Source organism: Solea senegalensis, linkage group LG1 (assembly GCF_019176455.1).
Source record: "Solea senegalensis isolate Sse05_10M linkage group LG1, IFAPA_SoseM_1, whole genome shotgun sequence".
Classification (NCBI taxonomy): Eukaryota; Metazoa; Chordata; class Actinopteri; order Pleuronectiformes; family Soleidae; genus Solea; species Solea senegalensis.
Window position 1 is genome coordinate 31,345,913 of NC_058021.1, and position 24,862 is coordinate 31,370,774.

The 24,862-nt window shown below is 41.2% G+C and overlaps 1 protein-coding gene across 3 annotated transcripts; it reads right to left on the minus strand.

Moving 5' to 3' along the window:
- Positions 1-168: 168 nt before the first annotated feature.
- Positions 169-23,880, minus strand: pde7a (phosphodiesterase 7A). Of its 3 annotated transcripts, none has more exons than XM_044035387.1 (12): positions 22,766-23,880; positions 12,070-12,130; positions 7,497-7,595; positions 6,644-6,798; positions 6,060-6,123; positions 5,248-5,444; positions 4,305-4,436; positions 4,115-4,206; positions 3,827-3,971; positions 3,622-3,718; positions 2,302-2,382; positions 169-2,216 (listed from the first exon to the last, which is right to left on the minus strand). In XM_044035387.1, exons 1-12 carry the CDS (start codon positions 22,901-22,903, stop codon positions 1,939-1,941), a joined length of 1,539 nt encoding a protein of 512 aa, XP_043891322.1. In that variant the 5' UTR covers positions 22,904-23,880; the 3' UTR covers positions 169-1,938. The 3 variants fall into 3 exon arrangements, with proteins under 3 accessions (XP_043891322.1, XP_043891330.1, XP_043891314.1); XM_044035395.1 differs by having other exon boundaries at positions 7,509-7,598; XM_044035379.1 differs by having other exon boundaries at positions 7,497-7,598.
- Positions 23,881-24,862: the final 982 nt, after the last annotated feature.

The window sequence follows — 24,862 nt, forward strand, 5'->3', positions numbered from 1 at the left end:
CTCCATGAATCTCTTTCCTTGCGCTGTTGTCATGAGTGGGGAGGGAACATTATGAGAAGCCTGTGGAACTGGGGGGGTCGATTAAAAAGAGAGAAGTCATCAAAAGTCCACTTTCAGTGAGGTGTGTTATTCTATCAGTGCACACTTGAACCATGTGAAAGTCAGACATTTGTCAACAACAGGTTTTATTATATTCAAATTGTAACTGCAACAGGCATGTATCAAAAATGTCAATACAGCAAAGCTCTTACAAAAATCTGGCTCGACACTGAAGTCTTCCCAAAAATGGCTGTCGCGACAAATTGTAAACAGTTTTATCAACAGTCTTACAGCACTTACAGCAAAAATACAAATCAGCTAAAGTAAGAAAAGCACCTGTCATCTTCCAAAAATGTCTCAACACAAACACACAATTTGTGCCACTGTACAGAATCAAAGAAGACAAACCAAAAACACAAAGAAATGGAATGTTCGAAGTCACTCGACCATTTTTTTACGTACAAATAATAATTATTATAATAATAATAATAACAATAATAATAATAATAATAATAATAATAATAATGAGAGTAAAAGACAACTGGAGTTGTTCCTCACAACAAAAAGGCCGAGGGATTGGACAGTGCATTCAAAGACAAGCACACCATGCACTTGGTGGGAACAAGAGTTGGTTTGGTCACTTAGCATAGTTTGTGCATAGTTGTAAGGCATCAGTTGAGCAGTCCTTTAGGTTGCATGTGGCTGTGAAAGACATTCTGCAGAGAGGAAGAGTCTCCTCCTGGAGATCTTAGCCCACCCCCCCCCAAAAAGAAAAAAAAAATCACCCAGAGTCGCCTCCTCCACACCTCTCTCTTAACAAGAGACTGGCAAAACCCTGAGCGAGTCGCGTTGCGTTGAGTTCCAGGTGAGACACGTGTGCAGGGAGAGTTTACTCATCTCCAGTCTGGGCGGGAAGCGATCCCAAGTTCAACCAGCACTGGAAGATAGAAGAGAAAAAAAGGGCAAATTCTATAATACCGTCGTGGAGACGAAGCTGCACCTCCAACAGCAGCAGCACCACCACCACCATCGTCGTTATTTGGGAGTGCAAGAACACAATTTTTTTTTCTAGGAGTTACTTATGGCATCTGGTGCGTTTGAATAGGATTCTGCTCATGGCTTCAACAGTGGGATGACAGTTCAAAAACGAGTGGTTTCTTCACATCTGCGTTTCGAAGGCAAACCGTAGAGTCGACAGGATTCACTTCAGTTCAACGGAAAGAAACGAAAAATAAGGAGATGTGTAAACAGTCTTCATAGAGGCAGCAAAAGGACTGGGCTTGTCACATTTTTTTCCATTTTTTTTTGTTTGTTTTTTGTTGTTGTTTTTTTTTACATGAGGAAGAATTTTCAAAACAAATGCAACATGGCATTACTCTACAGTCTGAGGAGAGTCACAAGTCTGAATACTCCAGTTGTCTCAAGTCAATTCAGTTCAGGTCATTCTTCAAATCTTTGTTTTCAAATGGCACTTCAAAATACCAGAAAATGTCTTCTTCAGTTCTTATACCGCTTTCCCCCCATAAGGTTAATCAACAAAGGAAGTGGCGTGTTCAGTCAGTAATGCCAAAACTACAGTGAACAAATAAATAAAACAAAGCAATTTAACAGGAAAAAAAAAAATACAGCAGTAGCCAAATGAGGTATCTATGTATTGCTCTATGCCAAAAAAAGAAAAGAAAAGAGGAATTAAAAATTAAATAAATTAAATAAAATCAGTGGTTTATCAAGATGGAGGCAAAAGCAACAAAACATAAACAAGGATGTGTTAGGTTCAGGTGCGGCAGCGGCAGAGTTCCAGGCAGTTGGATGCACCGCCCGGCTCCCAGTGTGTGTGATGAGACCTTAAGGCCGGGGTCACGAATCAGGAGGTCGGGGTGAAAGGGCACACGAGGAGTGTCAGGATTCTCCGTTTCCCTGAGGTATTTCTTTGGAGCTGGTTCCTCCCGCAGTTGTTGCGGCGCTGCCGCCTGGAGGGGCAGCGGCAGCGGCGTCTTCCGTGTCACTGCTGGCTTTGCTGGACTCCGCCTCTTCGAAGACGGAGGTTTGTTCCTGCTGCAGGCCTCCCCAGGTGGCCTTGTTCAGCCCCATGTGGCCCAGCATGGTCTGAGACAGACGAGTGTCAGAAAAACGGGCCCACTCGGCAAACAGCGGCTCCGCCACGTACGTCATGAAGCCTGTGGGGAGGGAGCGGAGGAGACAGATGCAGTTTAAGCGTAAATATCAGATACGGCAAACAAATGCACAACTGCTGCTACTTACCTATCTGAATGTTCCCCACTGTGTTTGTCAGTCTGTCGCATACTGGACTGACTTCAAGTATGTGCTTCTTCTCAATGTCTCCTACAAGATAAAAAAAATTAAATATAGTCTGTTATGGCAACAGTTAAAGCTCGAGTGTGTGACATTTAGGAGGGTTTATGGACTGGACAGAAACTGTTTTTTTTTAATTCCCAGAGACCGATCTCTTTCCTACAACAGTTAGTTGGGATTGAAAAAAATAAATAAAATTGACAAAAAGCCCTGCACTGCTCTTCACTGTGTTTCTGTCAGTGATAACAAACTTTATAAGGAAAAGTGATAACAGAAAAACAGGCCAAATTTAATTAACATCTGTAGTAGAATGTGAATCAAACAAACACAGCAGCATTGGAATTGCTTTTAGTTTACTTTAAGTTTACTTTAAGTTTACCAAGTGGAGGGAAAAAAATGGGTCAAACCGCACTTTAAGGCCTTTGCATATCAATGGTGATGCAAATAAATTGCACACAACTGCAAATTAGGTACATTTGATATGTCCTCCAGCTCTACATGTTTAAGTAAATGAATAAAACACACAACATGAATGTTTGCTTCACTAGAAAACAGGTGGAGTCTATGTCCAACAACGATCTGGTTCTCAAGTCATTTTACTGGGAAAAAATAGAAAATAAATTCACATAAATAAAACTGTTTTCAGCTAAGAAGGACGAGGAGATTGCTTAGTAAATACATTGTACACGTGAATAAATATCAGGCTTTTTAACAGTGACTGTTGATCTGTCCCCCCACACCCAAACTAACAAAAAATGGGTTAACAGTGCAATATTTATTAAGTTTCAGCTTTATATCTGTTTTTTGTTTTATACTTGTGTACTTATACTTATAACTTATAATTAACATGTCAAGATCTGCTGGACAATGTGAATTTCCCCCATGGGGATTGAAAAAGTAAGTTTCTATCCATCTATCCATCTAAAACACATCTGGTGTGCAAAGGCCTTTTATATGTACTTCAGGTAAGGGAACTGCTTTTTCAAGGCCATGTTGCACTGCTATGTGCCTACAGGAGCTTGAGTAGACAAACCAGCCAGAGCACACTTTTCACATTCTGAGGCAGAAGCTTACAACAGAAATGAAGGAGAATAACATTGTGGCATGCAAAAGGCCATCGTAGTTCCCTGGCGTGCTTGGAATCAGGAGGGTAGGAGTGTAGGAGTCCTCCATTTGTTACAGTCTGCAGTCTCACTGTTAGATATCACTAATCCCACACACTGGAAACCTTTAAATGTGAAAAAAAAAAGAAAAACAAAGAACAAAAACCTTGTTGGAAGAATTCCTCGGTCACTCTCTCGCTCCACTGTTTGCTCAGCTCCCAGGGTCTGCAGGGGTTACAGATATCTGCACACTTCAGAGCCATCTGCAAGAGTGCGAACAAAGACAAAATAAGAGCCGGGAGATTTTTCTTCTTTCTTTTTTTTCTAAAGACACAGAAGGTGTGCTAAAATAGCAGAGGGAGGTAATTGACCTGCAAGATGAAGTGTCGGTGGCTGGCTTTACTTAAGTACAGGTTGTCCTGGTTCAGGTGCATGCGAAACCTGGACAAGTACTCATTCTGTCTGCTGATGTCTGTGGCCAGAATTAAGGAGCCCAATTCTCTCTCCAAGTTCAAGCTGTGGGGACAGAAGGTACAGTTACTCAACTATTGTTTGCACTGACTACGGCATGTTAGCATCGTCTCCATACAGCTAAACAGTAAAGTCCTAAGAAACGGATTCATTTCCTGAGGTAACGTTTATTTTATTGTCAAACTGACCTGTCCTCAGGAGGCAGATGGGAGAAAAGCCCCGTCTCTCTGATGAGGCCCACAGCTGACTTCCAGTGATGGTTTTCCAGAACTGAGGTATTCTGTGAGTTCAAAAAAAGAGAGTAAACAAACCCTTTTTTAGCCCATTTATAAAGTCAGTTGTTGGCTGGTTAAACAGAGATTGTTATGAGGTCCTTACCCGATACAGTGTGGCTAGATAGTGGTCAGTCTTGATCAGGAAAGGTTGATTGACCCCCGGGTGGTCCAGGTCATGGGTGACAGCTGCTAACAGTCCCAGCAGAATGTCATAGGAGGTCAGAGATTTTGCGAGCTGTAAACAAAAGATGGTATAAAAATGTAGAAATTCTACTCTGGAGATGCCTGCCATCCACGCTACTCTGGGTGCTTTTGGAAACACTGATGACTTTAGTTTAAAACGCCATAACACTGCATTTTTAGCCGAGAAAGGCAGACTGTGAAGATTTCAGAAGTCGATGCACAGATATGGATGGGTGCTTCTTCGTTCCCATCCTTCTCACTTTCACATTTCCTAGAAGAAATCAACACTTATTTCCTCAAGATTCACGCTGCTTGGAAAGTGCATCTGAATAGTAACGTTTTGGTTTTTTTGCATTACATACTGGAATTTCTTTTGCCCAGGTGCCAAAAAGAATTGGGCTTTTCCACAGATGTACGATTTATGAACGGTACATGGTGTTCGCATGCAGCTGAAACCCTATTCATTTCTGTTCCTTGAGCCTTATATTCAGACAAAGAGTCGCAAGAAAAACAAAGAGAACTCTGTGGAACTGGTGATCTGATCTTCATCTAAGTTCTGCGTGAAGAAAAACACAATGTTCTCAGGCTAATTATATTTACAAAAAAACGTAAAAGTAAACCCCTTTCGTGCGGCAATAACCTGCGATAACCAGCAATAACCTAACCTAACCTAAGATGAGCGATTTACAATGACTGAATTTTTAAAATAAAGTGCTCCTTACTGTAAGTACAGCGGCTGCAGGAAGATATTTTAATGCAGCAATGTTACATATTACACCCTTAAGTCCAGCAGCACTTGTAACACACACTAACTGAGGTAAAGGCTAATTGTCACATGACACCTTGTGTCTGGCGTGTCTCACCTTGGGCTCCCGCATGTAGCAGTACATGGCCTGTGTGACATCTGCGGCATGAACAGCATTGTGATAGGGGTTGTCGCTGTGGTAGTCCTCCTGGACCATGACCAGGAACCTCCAGAGTTTGACCATGTCCAGCTGGAAGAGCTCCACTAGGCCATACTGGTTCAGCAGGTGACAGGTCAGGGTGATCAAGCCGTTACCTGAGCAAGACAACACGAGAGTGAGATCAGACTGACTGTGAAATATCACCAATCTTTTAAGTGTCTACCCCAGGAGTTATTTTTGGGCCTTTCATTTACTGATGCATTCTCTGCCTCTTCAGTACTTTTTGTGATTTCTCCGTTTTCTTCTAAAGGCATCTCATGAGTCTTAAGAGATTCACAAACATGTCAAGACAGGCACACATGTCAAGACAGGAGAGCGAAACCTGAGACCAGAGCACATTCTGATCTATTGCGGCTGCTGTCAGTATAGCAATGTCGGTTCCGTTTCATATGCAGCCAATTTCAACATTAACTTATGGATCAAAATAATCATAATGAAAGAAGATCGTCAAAACATTTCTCATTTTGTAGCAGCATTGGAAATGATATCAAAAGGCGTTTGTCCTCGTTAAAAAACCCCAAACTGCATTAATACAAGGTGTTGTCTGACTTTGTAAAATGTAGAACTTACTATAACAGTGTTAAGCTTCATACAGTAAATTCTCTGTGTTGACCATCCAATAGATGGCACCATTGGTATCTATGAATCCAAAGCTCAGTTGACAAGTCATTCTGACTTCTACACAGTTGTTCAGGTCTTATTTTACCTACCGTTAGTCAACCTGTTGAAGAGGAAAATGTCAAAATTCCAGTTTCCGACTTTTTCCAGCATGCACTGCAAGAGAGAGAGAAAAGAAATACACAGGTCAGGCTACATTTATATGGTTTAAAAATGTATAAATTCTACTCTGGCGATGCCTGCCATCCATGCTACTCTGGGTGCTTTTGAAAACACTGATGACTTTAGTTACAAACGCCATAACACTGCATTTTTAGCCAAGAAGGGGAGACTTTTGAAAATGATGACGCAGATATCCACATTTTGCTTCCTGACTGGTTCTTTTTGGCCACAACTCACCTGTGAACGAAATATTTTTTTAACATTTTCACCATTGTTGTTTGTCATCAGTGGTACTTGCTGAAACCAACTAACAAGACAAATTGCAGAGAGGATGTACTGCCTGTTTACACTTGCACGTGCATGCCCAGTGTATCTGCATGATAAGCATTTTCCGAGTGCGTTAGTATGGACGCAGATCACTTCTGATACAGAACTGAAACACTGGTCTGGATGGAGATAATTTTAGTTTAAATCATTATATCAAGGCATCATTAGATAAACACGAGTGTCGTACTCTGGCCTGTCCAGTGTAGTCTTCATCGAGGATGTGGAGAGGGATCTGCTGCGGGATTCCTCGCAGCATGCGGGATGAGTGCAGGTACCTCTGGAAGCTGAGGAGTCTGTGGACCCTCCGTTCAGGAGCAGAGCTGGCGCCACAGCCCAACCGTGCTACACACACACACAATGCAATATTTAAAAAAAAAAACAATGTACCATGCAAGAAAGGCAACAATTTCAAGGATGTGTTTTGTTTCAAACGCTCATTAGGCTCAGAGAATCATTCGGGTCGCACAAACTCTGCGGGGATCTGACACCAACACGGCGATATGCAAACAGTCGCTGCTGACACAGCCACCCACTCGTAAGCCTTTCGTCTGGTATCACACAGCAGACATGCTTTGTCAGTGGTCTCTCCCTCCCTCACACACACACACACGCATGCACACACACACAAAGCACAGCGTCTGAATAAACCATGGCTGTAATCCGGAAACACGTCAGCATGAGGTAGGATTACATTTGAGTGAAAATCTCTCCCACTCATACACATGTACAAGCACACACTACTTCTTTGTAAGTGATGTATTAAAAAAAAAAAAAAAAAAACGGTTTCTGAGAGTATGAATGCGTTGACTTTATCACACCTATTCACAAGGCTTTGATAAAGAGCCTTTCACAAGGTTTACATGAAGACACACCTTGGTCTTTATCATCATGTGAAACGCTGAACAAAAGCACAGCACAAGCATCTGCCAATCTTCCTCCAGACTGTGTGCGTAGCTACGGTTTGATTCAAAAAAGAAAAAGAAAAAAAAAAAACCTGGAAGGTCAATGTCATTGGCTTAGACTCATTGACAAAAACTCACATTCATACTCACTGTGAAGATTTCGGAAGTCGATGCACAGATATGGATGGGTGCTTCTTCGTTCCGGTTCAAATCCAGCCTGACTTCTCACTCTCACATCTCCTAGAAGAAATCAACACTTATTTCCTCAAGATTCATGCTGCTCGGAAAGTGCATCTGAATGTGTTCGGCCTAGTAGTATTTATAATAACGTTTTTGGAATTTCTTTTGCCCAGGTGCCAAAAAGGATTGGGCTTTACCACAGTTGTACGATTTATGAGCGGTACATGGTGTTCGCATGCAGCTGAAACCCTATTCATTTCTGTTCCTTGAGCCTTATATTCAGACAAAGAGTCGCAAGAAAAATAAAGTGAACTCTGTGGAATTGGTGATCTGATCTTTATCTACATTCTGTGTAAAGACAAACACAATGTTCTCAGGCTAATTATATTTACAAAAAAAAGTAGACCACTTTCGTGCAGCAATAACCTCAAAGGAGCGCTTTGTGTAGCTGTGGATCAGACCTGAACATTCAGGAGGAACTTTAGGCTGTTCATCCTTAAACTGCGACTTCAGCTCAGCCATGTTTTTGTGATGTATGATGTGAAAATCTCTCTGGGAATCATTCTTCAGCCTCTCTTCTAGATTAACTTCGGAGCTCTGACTCCAAAGAGACAATGCTGAGTTTGAAGTCCTCCTGTAGTTGATTGTAGGAGATAAAATAATGAGGACCAGCTTCATTACAAAAAGATTCTCCTGATTTTCAGCTGGTGGACAGTCACTTGGCAGTCCAGATGCAGCCTGAAATGACTCTCTCTCACTGTAAACTCCTGGGGTGATGTTTAAATATTGGTAATGGTGATGTTGGTCAGTGCCCTTTTAACCCCAAACATTGTGCTTTGTGTTGTATCAAACTTCTTCAGGTCCTAGTGATGTTTGTTTTTCCGTGGTGTCCTACTATGGACAACAAGCACCATGCAACTATGCAGTGATGGGATGAAAAACCAGCTCTGTTGACTGGGGTTAAGAGTTTAGCTGTGACTTTTGGATTCTTTTTAAATCTCATCGAGTGTAACCAATCAAAATGTGGATTCATTCACATCTACAAATGTGAACAATTTCCATTTTCTTGCAAAATTAGGGAGATTTCCCTCCTGTGAGGCACCTTCCAAACCTGCAGATTGTTTGAAAAGTGAAACATTAGCCTGAGGTGTTTTACATACTTTTCTCAAATGTCTCAAAAAACAATTAATAAAAAAAAACTTTTAAACGATTAAAACGTTTAACGATGCAAACGATTGTTTACACATGTTTTATGATGAATGTACGTCAATGGACATAATTCCAAATGACTCATTTTTTTCTTGTAACTCTTTTACTCTTTTTTTCTTTGTTTAACACACCCTACTACGCTCCTCACTCTGCTTAATTATTATTATTTATTTTCTGATGTTCCCTGTCAAAGAAACTATATTTATTTATCCATATGTTTGTTACCATCATGCCTGTGCTAAATTACAGTTCATTATTGAATTACGCTAAGATGCACGAACAGTACAGCTTAGTAAGATTTATGCAATTTGGATAGAAAAACAAAGAGTTTTATAGCTATTCATGTATAATTGGAGCTCTCTATTGACTCACTGTGGTAAAACCCAACATTTTGGAAGGCCGAGCAAGCACAAACAAGCAAAATGGTGTAATTTGTAAATACTTGTTGACCTAAGTATGGTGCACACGATCTATATGCGGGCATAGTCATACACAAACACACACTCCCGCCTCCCGGAACAGATAATTTAATGGACAGATGAGTCGATCAAACAGTCGGGCATGCAATGTCATGTCAGGACAGGACAATCTGCTCTACTATTAGTACTCAGAAATGCTGAGAGTGATCTATAGTCCAATCTATGACTGTTTTATTAGTCAGGCAGAGGAACAGGGAGAGGCCAGGCTGCTTCTGGACTTGAATCAGGAGCAGTGAAAGCATAGTCAGGTGACAGGATGATGCTATGACACTGATGCAATAAAATTCTAGTGTGTCATTCCAGGCAACAGTATATATACAGCAAGACGCTTTATGACAATATACTGATCAAGGTGCTTAAAAGTGCAATGGTATGTTTCCAGCTCGTTATGTCTGATTGTTTGTCGTGTGCATAGGAATTGAATTCAAAGCAGTCACACGGGTGTTTTTCCCCCAACCAGCATGTTACTTACTTGCAAACAGCTGTTTGAATATTACACAAGCTCCTATCAAGATATCAAAAACTAAGAATTACAATTCAAGGCATAATAAATTCTCAACAGTGTTTTCAGAAGCTGTATGTAAAGTTGTGGACAGAGATTAGCGCCATTTCACATGCAAAACTAAATTAAAAAGAAGACGAATAAAAAAAAAAAACAACTGTTCTTCTACTTCTCGCATGTGCCACGACTCAGCACATGTGTTTGTGTGCTTGTGTGATTAGTATGTTTTAAGAGTCACAGGGTCCATGTTTCCCCCTGCAGTGCATTAGTGCTGGTGCTCTGGTGTGGATGTAGGTCATGTCATTATAACTGATGTGGTGAAAGCTTTGAGTCTCGCTATTTGAAAGCACATCAGCATTAACTTGGCAGACTGAACCCTGGCCCCGCGCAAACACCAGTCTGCATTAGCGTGCCTCACCTCACACTCAATTTAATATAAAAATTTACAGAGACAGATGCTTTATGCTTGTGACGTATGAGACAGCCATCATACTTAGCCGAGTAAAATTATTAAAAAGCAGAGCTCCTACAGTTACAGCTCGATAGATTGCTGTTACTGGGACTAGACACACATGGCAGCTGTCAACTCAAGGGCATTTTCATGCTAGAGAGACGTAAAGTACAGCAGAATAATGTAAAAGCCCCCCCCGTCTACTCACACTGTTCAGCTCTATAGCCTGTCTTCACAGCTGCTCACCCCTCAGTTAACAACATTGGATCTATTAATTAGGGTGGTAAAAGTTGCATGTGGAGACACATCGGTGTGCTCTAATCGCACCTTATCTGCTATAACTTTATTGATTGGGAAGCTGAGGCTGATCTGGCACCATCTGCCTCACAGACCTATGGGTAAACTTCTAAACTGCTTATCCTGTTTGTGGATGCTCAGGGCAGCACTGGGCAAAATAGACATAAGCATGCCGTATGTACACACAGACACTTGTACAAGTGTCTCCTACACTAGAGTTAGTGGGTATACATAGATTTTTTCTGATAAACAACATTCCCATTGTCCATGGTATTTCTGCCCTGTGGTGGGTTTTTTTTTTCTACCCCTGCAATGAATTGTGATTTCACAGACGTGCTGAAATGGGGGAAGACAAAGACACCATCATCATAGCTCTCGGTGATAATGTTATGGTGGTTAGGTTTGTCACTTTCATTTAACTGTTTAGAATTGTTGAAATGAATTATATTGCGCGCAGAGTCTAAAAAAGTAAGGATCGCTACAAATTTTAATGCTAATGGTTTGAAAATGAAGGCACATCGCAGCGTTGCACCAAAAATGGCAAAAAAAGAAGAAGAGTAGACGAAAGGGAAAGGGGTATTAGAGGACAATATGATGAGCGACATGTGATACAATGTTGATACAAATACTTTTTTGTTATTATTATGGAACGATTCAATGGGATACAATTTTTTACTCAATGCAGACATTGTTTTGAATTACAAATTGGAACGAGCCAAACTGATCACTGCTTACCGTCAAACACAGAATCCTATGTTTTATTTAGTTAATTTTATGCTCATTTCCAAGACAAAAACCATACTTGAAATGCATTAGCATTTCAAGTATGGTTTTTGTCTTGTATTTTGTCAAGTATTGTTTTTGTCAGTTCTGTGTTCTGAGGTAATTAAAATCATTTTAGGGACATCAGCTTTTGCATTTCTTTAATGTCTTAAATGCTTCAGCCAAATCGTTTGGACCTGAGAAATATGGTGACAGTAAGATCAAGTTTTAACACAATAGGTCTTATGGCCACAATCTGTCTTGCAAGAGTTATTCATTCGAAAAGAGAGTCTTGCGAGAGTCTTTTTACGAGAATTTGAAGACAATTTACAGGAATTTACAGCATAGCAGCTTCATGACACATAAAACCAATCAGTTCATATTGTATTTACATTGATACACACGCGGTCCTTTATGATCTATAACCCATTAGTATTGGTTAATTGTTACACCCCCAAATGTTTAAGGTTCAAATGAAAACCTGTACTCGAAAAACAAATTTGTTCAGTCTTTAAAAACACTTCACTCTCCAGATACAGGGAACCTAAGCCTGTTGTGATTGGGAGATTATCAAAAGGTCAGGGATTGAGTGGACACTTGACGTGCGCTCTTAAGAGTCCTTCCCCCTCCTCATGATCTCTACTTTCTCATCTTTGTTTCTGAGTCTTCCATTTCCCCATCTTCTCACTTTTTAAACCACTAGAAATGGACATGATCATGGAAGAGATGAAACTGCTACTGTGTGTGTGTGTGTGTGTGTGTGTGTGTGTGTGTGTGTGTGTGTGTGTGTGTGTGAGCATGTATACACAATAAAAGTGGTGAAAGACTTACCTAGCATACGGATGTACAGTGCTGTCTGGTCGGAGCTGTCATAGGAGATGGCCCCTCGTCTCTGAACAAACACAAACAAACATCATCAATAACCGTCCATGGTTTATACTGGGTATAATGTAATTATATTATGACATCAACAGAATTATTACAGCCTCACATGCCCCAAACACACACACACACACACACCTCAAAATACACAAAACACAGGCTCTGTTTTTATGCATCCACATGGCTCGATTAGTGGAAACGGTGTAACATGGTGCTACTGTTCTAATCTGCTGTTTTGTGTGTGTGTGTGTGTGTGTACATAAACCGTTACACTGATAAAGATGTTCCAGCTCCATATCATGAGCCTGATACGGCACTTTCACTGCTGCTATCAGTCATGTGGGAAACATCCCGTGCCTCACGGGCAAACAAACATACAAGCGCTAAACAAACACCCTGTTCAATATTGGATAGATTCTTGTAAACAATTTAATGATTTAAATCATTAAAAGCAGCAGCTTTAAGCCTTTAAGTAAAGTCCCTTCCCTGTAAGATCAAGGTGATAATCTAAACTCTACTCGCTGCATCACAAGTATACTCCTCATTCAGGAAGTGGGCTGGTGAACATCTGTGAATTGTTTACTCAAAATCAACACCGAGATGTGAACATTTGATTTAGATTTTCTCCGTGTACTGAAGACACCCAGAGAAAGAAGGCATGCCTCATTGAACTTGGAAGGCATCAATTTTGCAGTTTATTGGTAAATAATGCTCATATAAAAGGTGCCGTACGAATTAAAATATATCTGTTACCTCAAGGAACTGTTCATCTCTATAAACTTTATTAAAACACATAGATTGGAATCAATGTGGTAGATCATGACTGAACCTTCCCAAAACCACATCCTACAAGAAAAACACAGACCAAAATGTTTCTCGTTCAATAAAGCTGGTCTTCCAACTGATTGCCTCCTAGTGGGAAGTAATCATGATACACAACTTGTGTCCATTAACAGGTAAGAGACAAGAGTTTTCTGGGTTGACAATGAAAGAAAACGTAGCAAAACTGAACATTTATGCTGGTATACTTTTGGATTTAAAGCCTCCTTGTAGTGGTGCTGCCTCACTATATCCTGACATTTGCTACGCTGGTCCGGCCGAATGTTTGTTTCAACTATTTTTCAAAAGCCCAGAAAATAGAGCAAAAAAAGCTGATGAGTTGGTCCATTTCATTTCAGTTTGGTTGCGTGTAACACTATTTAGAGGCAACGGTGTGCCATGGCAGGAGGCTGCAGCAGCAGCAGAGTCAGAACCACAGTCATAGTTGTTATGAGTAGAACTGTGGTTACTGCATATTTGCATTGACAACAGACTGGCTCTTGGTTACACTAAGGTGTTGGCTAACCTCCCCGTGCACACCACACATCCTGGACCCCTTCCAGACCGACTCTGCCGTACGGGGCTACCCTCATTTAATCATACCCTCATTCCAGTGTTTGCCCAAAGAGTCTTATCTGTGGCAGTAGCCAGTGAATCCACTCACGCACTCGCAGTATGCTTTCATGCACTCAACTGAACGACAGGTATGTAGATCTGTGGTTTTGGAGTTCTGTCTGCTTTGTGAGAGCTACTGTCAGTGTGTTTATGACAGAGATCTAAAACATTTTTGATGAAAGTGTGACAGGCAGAATTCTAGTTTGGAAATTAAACTGGTTGGCTTATTGACCACTCTTACTGCTAGATTTATGATTACCCTACAAATATAGATTGTTTAAAAATGGTTTCATTCTGCTCCAGATACACATACATTTGAGTGTGGACAGGCAGACATTTTTTTTAACTGACCACATCTTTAAAATCAGCGGTCAAACAACTGCAGAGGACAGAATCAGCTTCCTATTTACAGTGGCACTCGCATACCCACTGTACCTGAATGCTTACATGATTTCTTTTTTCCTTGGTGTGTTAGTATAGATGTAGATTATTTCTGATATGGATCTAAACAAAAAAAAACCTGTATTATCTTTTTGTCTTCTGTTCTGTCTCTTTGAAGAAAGGGCTTCATTCACATTATACTTGCCAGGTCTGCCCGTGGCACTGCAAAGCTACCACAGAAATACAACAAAAACAGAGGCGTCGAGTGAAGTTATGGGTTCACTTTCTCCCTCAAAAATAGTGTTTTAGGGCTCACAAAATGCCAGTAACATGTGGGTAAAAAGCCAATACGATACAGAACTTCTGCAGACTTTCCTGGACTCTTCTTGTGTGTATAGGCCCTTGGATGTAGGCTGAATAAAGGCGCCGACAAGCCTGATAGCTGACAATTATCTCTGGCCACACCCAGACCAACTAACCTGCAGGGGTCCTTTCATCACTCAGCAAAGACATGTTTTTAATTAAACCCCCACTTATTCTTCAAATGCTGGTGAGTTATTTCTGGTAAGTTAAAACAATACAATATGGACTCTTAACCAGAGCATAGTGAAGGTTTTTTCTATAATCTGGGAGTATCTGGTCACTCTTTAACACAAATGAATACGTTTGTAAATGTACACTCATTACGTCACCTCCTTCATGCACACACAAATACACAAAACATCCACCTGACACGGTCTGTCCTCTAAGCTCATGACAGCTGCCAATCCAAAGATAATATTTTACCGGCTGGCAAACAGCTCAACTCAGGGAGGGTAATCTGCAAAGCTGTATTTTAGTGTCAACAGGCCTGTGTGTTTACACAGCACCAGGTTAGTGTGAGCATTATAGATTGTGTGGATGTATGCATGAGCTGTGTGTGTGTGTATTGAGTTGATATCAGCTGCGTGGGAACTGTGTATTGCTGGCTCTAGGGCTGGGATTGGAAGTGTGACCAGCCCAAACAAACCTTTTGGCCAAAGCTTGAAGCACACACACACACACACACACTTTCGCATTCACATGTTGTGAAAGCTATTGTTCTTACGACACTCCACTGACTTTAATTCATTCGGACAGCTTAAACAAAGTGTTATCCCTAACCTTACCCCATAACTAGTTCATGCCCAACCCTAATTGTAAGCTCAATTCAAATCTCAGCCCTATAAAACCTAACCAGTTCCTTGGAAATTAGATTCTGATTCATTAGGACCGGGTTTTGGTCCACATTAGGACTCCTGGTCCTGACAAGGTCAGTGTATATGCCAGAAAAACTCCTAAAGATGTAACAACACACACTCCACTAGCTGGAACTGAGGGTGATACTAGCATGTGCTCCCTCGTGAGGGGGTGGGGGAGAAAACACTTTGTCAATATCACATTTCCGACTGTGAATGGAAGGGAGAGTCGCATTTTACCCTTGAGATGACCAGCCCACAACTCTCAGCCCTGCTACGGGAGACACGGGCTGCAGGGTGCCACAGACAGGACTTGAACTTGATGGCATTTTTTTAATTAAGTTTACTTTTAAAAAAGTTTGAATTGCTGCAATTCTTTGAAAGATACTCTTCAGAGATCATGTGAAACTTAAGTAATGGAGTGCAGCAGTGGTTTATTTGGTGGTTGAGCCACCCATCTGATATAAAGGTTTCCCCTACAGTATTTCACATTTAAATATCAGCAGAATAGAAGCAGTCTGTTCTTGTTTGTATATTTTAGGGGACTATATTTTATCAAGGCTAAATGGAGACAAAACATAAAACAAGCTGCGTTGATTGACAGTAAACAGACGAGCACAATGTTTCATGAAAGGAACTATTGAGAGGTTAACATTTTATTTTGCTGCTATTCCCAGCCAGTACAGGAAACATTTGACAGGAAAGCATGTATTGACTTGATGAATGAAGATATAGTATACAATAACTACTTTGTTTAATAAAAAACTGCTGTGCCTGTATTTTTGCAAAGCTATTCTGTCAGTGAGTCAAGCTTGTTCAACGTTAAACTACAAAGCAAAACAATATACAATGAAAAAAGGTGCAACATGAGGTCAATCTGTTTCCTCTAAAAATGTGGTGTAATGCAATTACAAAAATACCTCGGGTAAAACGGGTGAACAAACATCTCCCAAATGATTTGCGACAGTCTCAAAATGGCCACAAGAATATACTTTAACTTTACATTTCAGGTTGTTGGATTTTTAAATGGCATTGCTGTAGCAGGAGTTTTTTTGTGCCTAGTGGTCCAGTGGTCATTACAGAAATTACAGCTTTAGGGATTTCAGCTAACTTGTTGCCAGTTTGCATTTGACCCACAGCCTCTGGCATCAGACAAGACAGAGGTGGGACCAATCTGTTGGTCCGGTGCATATTTCTCTTCGGGCTCATGCACAAAAGGTGTGTTAAGGGAACGGTTTTACTCACATGGCTATTATGGAATGTAGTCATTATCCACTCATCTCTGACGCAATTCGGAGAGTGATCAACCATTTAAATATGCAGAAAAACAACAAATCTTTTGTAAAAAACCTCTCCCAAAACAGGGATATACGTGTATAGCCAAAATCAGGTCAGAGATATAGATCAGTAGTAAACAGTTAGGTGCTTACACAAACCAAAGCACTGTAAACTCATAATTGACCGAAGAAGACAGTCTAGCACCCTTTACAACTGGCATTAATATGTGTATCCTGTGTCCGCATCAAGCTCCGACTGCTATTTAATCACGATCATCCCCCCCTTATGTCACCTGACTCATGAGGGGAAGAAGTGGTTTTCAAAACTTTGAAAACCGATGAAAGTAGATGAAACTTCGCAGTTTTGTTACCGCTTTCACATTAGCTGTGCTTGTACTTCTGCTCACATAATTATTATGCGTGGAGTGGAGACGCATTGCAGACTGATTGCATTTGCACTTGTTTAATGTGGTCAAAATGCGTCTCCAACCACCTCCCAAAGTGATTTGGCAGATCGAATAACAATCCGTCCTCAATGTGTTTCAGGTGTATTGTACTTACAATGGTCAGGCCATATCTGATTACAATCCGATCACAGAAAATGCATTTTAATGCCAGGTATAAAGGGGGCCAGTCTGAAACAAACCCATTAATACATTTAAAATAAAGCCTCCTTTATTTATTTATATATTTATATAATTATTTTAGCAAAACTCTCTTATTTGTGAAAAAAACATACAGAAATATGGTCATGTGGTCTTGATTCCAAAGACCCAATGCTATATTCAATTAGCTTGCAGCAGTCAGAGAGTGAGTCAAAGTCAGTTTTGTTTGGAGTTTACTACTAGCAAAACAACCCATTTATTGTGCTCCCTGCAATTCCTCATGAGCTTGTTTACATATGGCTCTGGTTCTTATCTCTGCTCAGTCTCGCCGCCTGGGGTCATGCCACTCAGGTTTCTGAGGTCAGGAGGTCATGTGATGTCAAAACATCTTACCCTGTGACAAACTCCAGGGCCTCAATGCTCGTCATCTTTCTGCCATTAAAACAGCAGCTAATAGCATCAAATGTGAAATAAAGTGAGCCTGGAATCTGCTGAAATTATGTCAGTAAAGGTGTTTTGAATACCACATACTTTTAGTTCCCATGAATGTTTGCTCAAAACAAACAGACTTGTACGGTGTCTGTGCATCTGAATGAAAAGGCAGTAGCTGACTGAGCTGCAAGAACTCATATTGACATGCATGTTCTCTTGTCGTCATAGCATTGTGATTGAGCTGATATTCCAGGGCACAATATGGTGCTCCTGGGCTTCTTTGAGTGAAACACAAGACATAATACCTGCCATTTAGCTTTAAAATCACCTATTCCTGAGACCGTTTGTCAGGGGCCAGGCAAATGAGGAAGCCAGCACTATTCCTATGAACTGACCTATCAGAAACAAAACAGTGCACATTACGCACACACACACACACATAAATTCCTCAGATAAAAGCAACGGGGCTCAGCATGGTTTCATAAACTGAAAGCTTCCTTCTGAGTTATAACCTCTTGTAGCACAGTGCTGTGCAGGAAGGCACATTCCAGTAACCGAGTGCTAAACCATAAACGTGGACAGGTTTGGAATGAGTGAGTGTGTTTGTTCACCAGTCACTGCATACACAAAAGCCCTAGATGGAGTCTACCTGTTGTAAGAGTGTTTTATGAGAACATTCTCCACTGTGACACACTCCAGCTGCAGTGCATGTTTGAGAGAGGGCTGCTGGTTTGAAGAGAGGCCTGGGGTGAATTGGCCCAATGTCTTAGTCGGCAAATGACAGGGCAGAGTTGCTGCCAAAGAGCAAAGCAGTGTGCTTGTTGAGCGGTAATATATCTGCAACCAATGAGGTTTTTAAGTGGAAGGTAAACGGTCATAAAAATTATTTAAGCGTTCTTTACACAGATAGCTTTAAGAGCTTTTAACAATGCTCTATGAAACACGCAGAGTTAAGAGGTGGGGGAAGGGGGAGATTTATTTCATACTGTATTCCAAGAAGCTTTCTACCCTGCGCAGAAATTTAATTCATTTCAAACATCATCCCAAGCTCTAATTGCTTATGTGGGGCAGCTTATAATGTCGCCTCCTGGTAGAAGGGCAAACAAAAACCAGGTCTCAAATGAGTAAATCTGTGGTCAACTCCTTGGGGTTTAAAATGCATAACTCTGGTGAATTATTCCCTCACACGTATATGCTCATCAGAAAAATGTGATTAATATTCAGCCGAAGCAGATGGCCCCTGACATTGTGTCCCTAAGTTGATATTGATATGTGGAGCCACATTCTCACGGCCGATTGCACTCGACACTGCTGCACAAAAACAGAATGGTCATGTGATAAGAGGGGCCCCATTCAGCAAGAGACAGAGCAGCAGAGGAACAGAGTTTGTGGATGTTTAACTGAAGACAGGATGTAAGGTTTGGCTTTGGTATGTTTACTAAATAATACACATCCTCACTTTATAACAAACATCACCCTGCTTTCCAGCTCACTCGTGCAAATTTCGGGGAAAAAGCTCAACTATTGGCAACACAGGGGTTAATGTTTTTTGAGAAAGGTTGTGAAACTCCAGGCTTAGAGTCTGAACAACTCCTTCAGCATTCTTACCACATCCTGAAACGACGTCAATCCGATTGCACTGTTCAGAAAAAAAGACACCTTATCGGTTCAGTTAAAATCAACAAAGTAACACCCTCAGAAAGAAGCACTGTCGTGTATTCCTTATCAGGCTCTGCACAGAAACATCCATAGTGTGGATGAAACAAGCAGCACTATCTCCCACTCTCACGCACAGACCTCTCGTCATCTTGAATAAGAAAGAGTCGATCTAGGGTCAGTTGCCAATGTAAGCTTGATGGTATCTCTCTGACTGATATGCTGGACTGAGATGACAACAGATCAGCCTCTCCAGTCTAAGCTTCTTTCCTCCTATTATCACCAAGAGCCATGTGACTACTGACACTGCATCAATATTGTGTATCCGTTAAATTGATTCTTGGAGCTCTGATGAAGTATTTGTTTTTCTTTCTATTTTGTGGAAAACGTTGGCAAACTACACATTCTAGCACAGACTGTAACTCGATTTGCAATATAGCATATAGACATATTTTTATGTCAAGCTCAACTTCAATATTCACTGTGTTAGATAAATATTTGCAGGTATTAATTGGTTATAACACACTTTGTTTGCCTTTGTAAGTTGCATGGCTTTAAACTGTGATTCCAATTTATAAACCATCAATCCATGATAGCCATCACATGTAGCTTATTTTTATACTGAGATGTCCGCAGTAATTCCACAAAAAATAATGTACAAATACATGTGTGACCTGAATGTGAAACACATGACTTATGTCGTGTTCTCCTCCATTCTGCGCCACTCCAGAGAAGCCATCACTATATTCAAAACAAAATTTAAATCATCTGCCACCTCACTTTGAGGAACTAATCAACAAGCAGCCAACATCATACTGTAAACAAGAGAGGCATTGTTACAGATAAAGGAGCCCATTTATTTAAAGCCATTGCCGTTTTCAACGCCTCTTCAACAGCATATTCACACCCATAAGCATTCCATGATCACAGAGTGACATAGTCTTCTGAGACTCCGTCATGTTCTCAACCCGACTTTTTCATCTACTGTTTACAAGAGGAAATGTCTTCATCGGTAGTGGGGGGTGGGGGGGGAGAGAGAGAGAGGCGCTTGTGAGTGAGCAGAACAAGATAGCCAGAGAAAGAAAAGAGACTGAGACTCCGGCCATCTGTGTGTCTGGCAGCAGGCCAAACCACTGCCCACAGAGCCCAGGCACATGCCTAACTGCCTCTCTCTGCAATGGTTGTCCAGCTCTGCTTCCACAAACAACAGGCTTGTGGAGACACACACAAAAACACAGCAGCCACCAAGGACAAATGTACCCTTATGGTCATAAATAGGGCCCAAAAACACAATATTTGTTGAAGTGTAATTGCGCTGTAACACAGGCGGTGTGACACTGCTGTATGCCTGTACGCATGCTCACCCAGAAAGGACAAATGTGAGTGAGAGAGTTGTGTCGGCAAATCCTGTGCCCTTTAATAACGTTTCACAAAATGACACAGATCATTATTTCTTCACTGGAAACTCTCTTAACACAACATAGTGCTCATTGGAAATAACATATTTTTTCCACAACAAAAGGAACAAAATAACCAATACAGCATATCTCATACTTGCCGGTTGAAAATGAACTCTGACCAACTTCAGAAACCAAATGGAAAACCCAGAGACAAGATAACTTAACTAATTTGGCCTTTCGCCTACTTCAGACTTTGAGATTCAAGCAATCTTCGATCATTATATGTCACGCTGTGTGACATGGATGTAACAATTGTGGAAAACAATACGTCGGCAACATAATCAGCGGTGACACAAGTTGTCAACGTCATTAGCACACGCCGGTGGTAAGAAGAGATTGCGGCAACTCTGCTGAGAAAAAACCAAAAGAGAAGCGACGGATCCTACATACACATTTTATCCAACCTTGAGGGCTGTTGACCATCAAGACAATGCTATTCTATGTAGGGCCATGAATCGGTCTTTGACATAGTTCCCTGTGTACGTTCAAAGCGGATACACATGGGTGGTTATGTGGAGCACAAAGAACTAATGGACAGGCCATTGAAGCAGGGTTGCTTACACAGTCAAAGATTGTGACTTAATGCTTGGTTAATGTGTTTGGGAACACCATGCAACGCTGTGGAAATCTCTGTTCATGAGCAACCAGTGCAACATAACCCGAAGAGACGACAATACACTTTACTGCTTTGACGCAAAACTGCAGATTACATGAAGTGTAGCACTGCTGGGTGTTCACCGACTTCTGGCTTGATGTACAACTTCTCTCTGAGCTGAGGTTGCAGGCTGTTTGTTATACAAGTGTACTGGACATAGGCCTAATGGACGGTTCAGCTTCTGAGACACAGACAGTGACTCAATGCACCGCTGAATGCATTACGGGAGCGTTGTTCTGCCATGCCAGCGTGCATCAAAACACTGTCAAAATGTTACCTCATACCACAAAGTTTTTGTGGGCTAATTTTGTTTTTTCCTTTGCTGCAGAGCAATTAGATAAACCATGGTCTCCAATAACAATTGAAAAATTAAATGACATTTTCAAAAAAAGGGAGTTTTGGAGAGCAAAGTTAAGGAATGATAAGTTTCCCTCACACACAGTCCACACATACCTCCTCCCACCTGCCATTTTTGCCATTTTCTGCTGCAGAGAATCCACTGAAGGAACTTGCGGGAGGTGGAGTGCATTTCTTGACATCTTTGCTGAATCTGTTTCCATTGCACTTCTTTGCATTTTTCATTTAACAACTGTTCCACCTAATTTGAGCTTTAAAATTGTATGCCATAGTTTAAGTTTGGAGGAGGGTTTCTGTGTTTCAGTTCAGTTTTTTTTTTACGTACTAAAAACAATTGCATAAATACAGGCGACAAAGGTTTAAGAGTCTTAAGAAAGCAGGAAGTTCAAAATATGACTCAAAGATTCATGTATTTTCTGTCAAAGTGTCAAATGATCCGAACATAAATATCATGGCACGTTCCCTCTGACAAATGTAGCAAGTCACAGTAGTAAACTGGTATACCACCACCCTGAGCCTGGAGGCCCTTTTATCTGTAGTCAACATACAGCAATGCAAATTAGTTTCAGGAGAGGGCTAGTTGGTGTGTGTTTAAGGTCTAAAATAGATAAAAAAAAATGTTGCATGAACGTGTGCAAGTGAGTGTTTACAGTGTATGAGTGTGTGTTATGGCCTAGATAATCCAACCACCTGCAAGATTCCTGGGGAACATTTAGAAATGTGCCAGCTTTTAAGTAAAAGAGAAAGTCAACCACCTGCACGAAACAAGTATTATTCAGTCCTCAATGTTTTGTTTTAAGGCCAGAAAGAACATCTGTGTCTGAATGATTGACAGAGTAAGATTACATGATTGTCTTTACATTCATTTACCTACACACTCATGAACCATCTGCAGGAATCTTGAGGGTTATTCATACAGTGTTAGAAACATGCATTGGCATTTTATGGTCTGTGTGATTCCCAGAGAGAATGCCATTGTCTGAATGACGCACAGATAAGGCTGATTATTTAGTTACTTATTTCTTAAATACAACCAACAACCACCTGCAAGACTTCTGGGTTCTGGGTAAAACTATGCAATTTGTAAGGCATGTGTTATTCCCAGGGAAAAATAGAGTGGCTGGAAGATACACAGATTAGGATTCATTACATTTGCTTAAAGTTTCTTTACCTGTGACAGCTGCCTTGGATCAGGGGAACCAAAGAGAGAAGAGCTGGAGCTGAAACTAATGGCTCCCCTCCGGCTGAGGACATGCTTGGGAACCGGCCTGTCTAGAGGCAAAACCGGCAGCTGATAACATACTTCCATTGAATATTCGGGGCTGGATCCGGGTCAAAAATATATTTTTTTTTAAAAAATGAGGAAAAAATTCGAAACTCAATTTTTCTTGTTATGAAAAGGTTAACAAATGCAATGCAAAAATAGACGTCTAGTTCATTAGAAAACCTCCTCAAGCCAAAAGCAAATTCTTTCAATATTGTGAAAACGATCTGCTATCAAGTGTTTCTGTTCATTATAAGCAACACACAACTTGTCCAGATCAACCTTCATTGATGCTGCGTCTTCTCTTCTCCTCTGGTGTCATCCTTTTACGAGAAAGAAGCCACGAAAATCATTATGTTGTTGCATTTGCTCCTTTCCTTCTCATTTTACTCAGATCCGGGCCCACGGACGACGAGACCTCCTTGACATTTTCTCTGTCTTTATGAAAACGCTTCCTCATTTTCAAAGCCGAGAGAGAGAGAATGACGTCCGCTCATTTGCGTTTTCGTGGCGTTTAGAGGTCCGCGGCTCGCATTCTCCCAAAATGAACACAAAAGGCACGAAACGCTTCCCAAAAAAAAATGTCACCACCAACAACATATCATGTTGTCTGTTCCGGCGATGGAAGATGAAGTGAGGGGAGCTCCGGGATGTGAGACGGTCTCAACCGCTGCTGGAGGAGCCTCTTTTGTCTCTCATTCACACTCGAAAAGATAAATAACCAACATGTTGAGCTTTTCCGTCTTTTTCCAGAAGCTGCATGATGAGAAAGGAGCAGTTGTTTTAATTCGCCGCTGACCCAAAGCAGCAGAGAGGTGTCTGGCTCTGAGAGGGGGAACCCCGACCTTTTCCTCTCGTTCACGGCGATCCCGGTGGCTTTAACGGACACGTCATGGCACTCCACGCGAAAACTACGCACCCAAAACACAAAATACTATCCTAACGTGTGCTTATTTCCCTACAGCTACCTATCTATCGTCCTAAACATTAGCCTACAGTGTGGTTTAAAGCGCACTCACCACCTGCCAGAGATGGTGCTGTTGGAGCGAGCAAAACGCCCTTGTCTCAAATCGACCAATAGCGAATAGGCAGCGTTTGTAAGCTCGGTGTTGATTGGACGGTGCTACTCCGGTGGTATAGAAACACGTACGCGATTAGCTGAGTGGCCAGGGCGATCCAATACCTATATGAGCAGTCGTTTGCAGACGGCGTGGACTTTCTCAAGGGTATTCCTCCACAACGGGGCTTGCCCTGCAGCGGTCCACATCATTGCCTGTGATTACCTTCCTCTCATGACTCATACTACTTGGGAGCTGAAACTCACTGGGAGTTTGAAATGCAGTCAAAGAAATGCAGCTAAATACTGCAGCTCTGTTAAACTGAGGCACTTTGTGACTGCATGTGGTACTTTATAATGCCTTGTGTCTGCATGTGTGTTAACACATGCAGACACAAGGCATTATAAAGTACAAGAGTTACTCATTTTACAGCAGGCAAGCACTGCTTGCTCTTAGATACTGGATTTTTTTCACATGATGATTTGGCTTGTACCTCACTGCAGGTGAGTGCAGTACTCAATAAAACATGCAGCATTAAAGGGATAGTTCATTTTGTTGTGAATGTGGTTGTATGAGTTATTGACAGTGACACATTTGCCATTTCTATGAACCCTGGACACTCACTCCTATGTATGACATGGCTGCCAGCAGGGACAGAAGGGAAAACAGAATTTAGCAACTTAACAAATGGTGAGATCTAATCTGCTCAAAACTACAATATCTTGAGAATACTGTACATTTTCTGCATTTCTTAATATAAACAGTGTTTTCTGTGTGGAAAATAAGTTCACACATATGATTTTGTGACTTCATTGTTTGAAATCCTTTGTTCAGATTAATTTACGGGTGGAAAACTTAAGGTGGCAGCTTCTCACGAGTTAGAACCTTTCAATGCATAACATATAGAGATAAACAGCCAGTCACTTATATTCATACCTATGGTCAA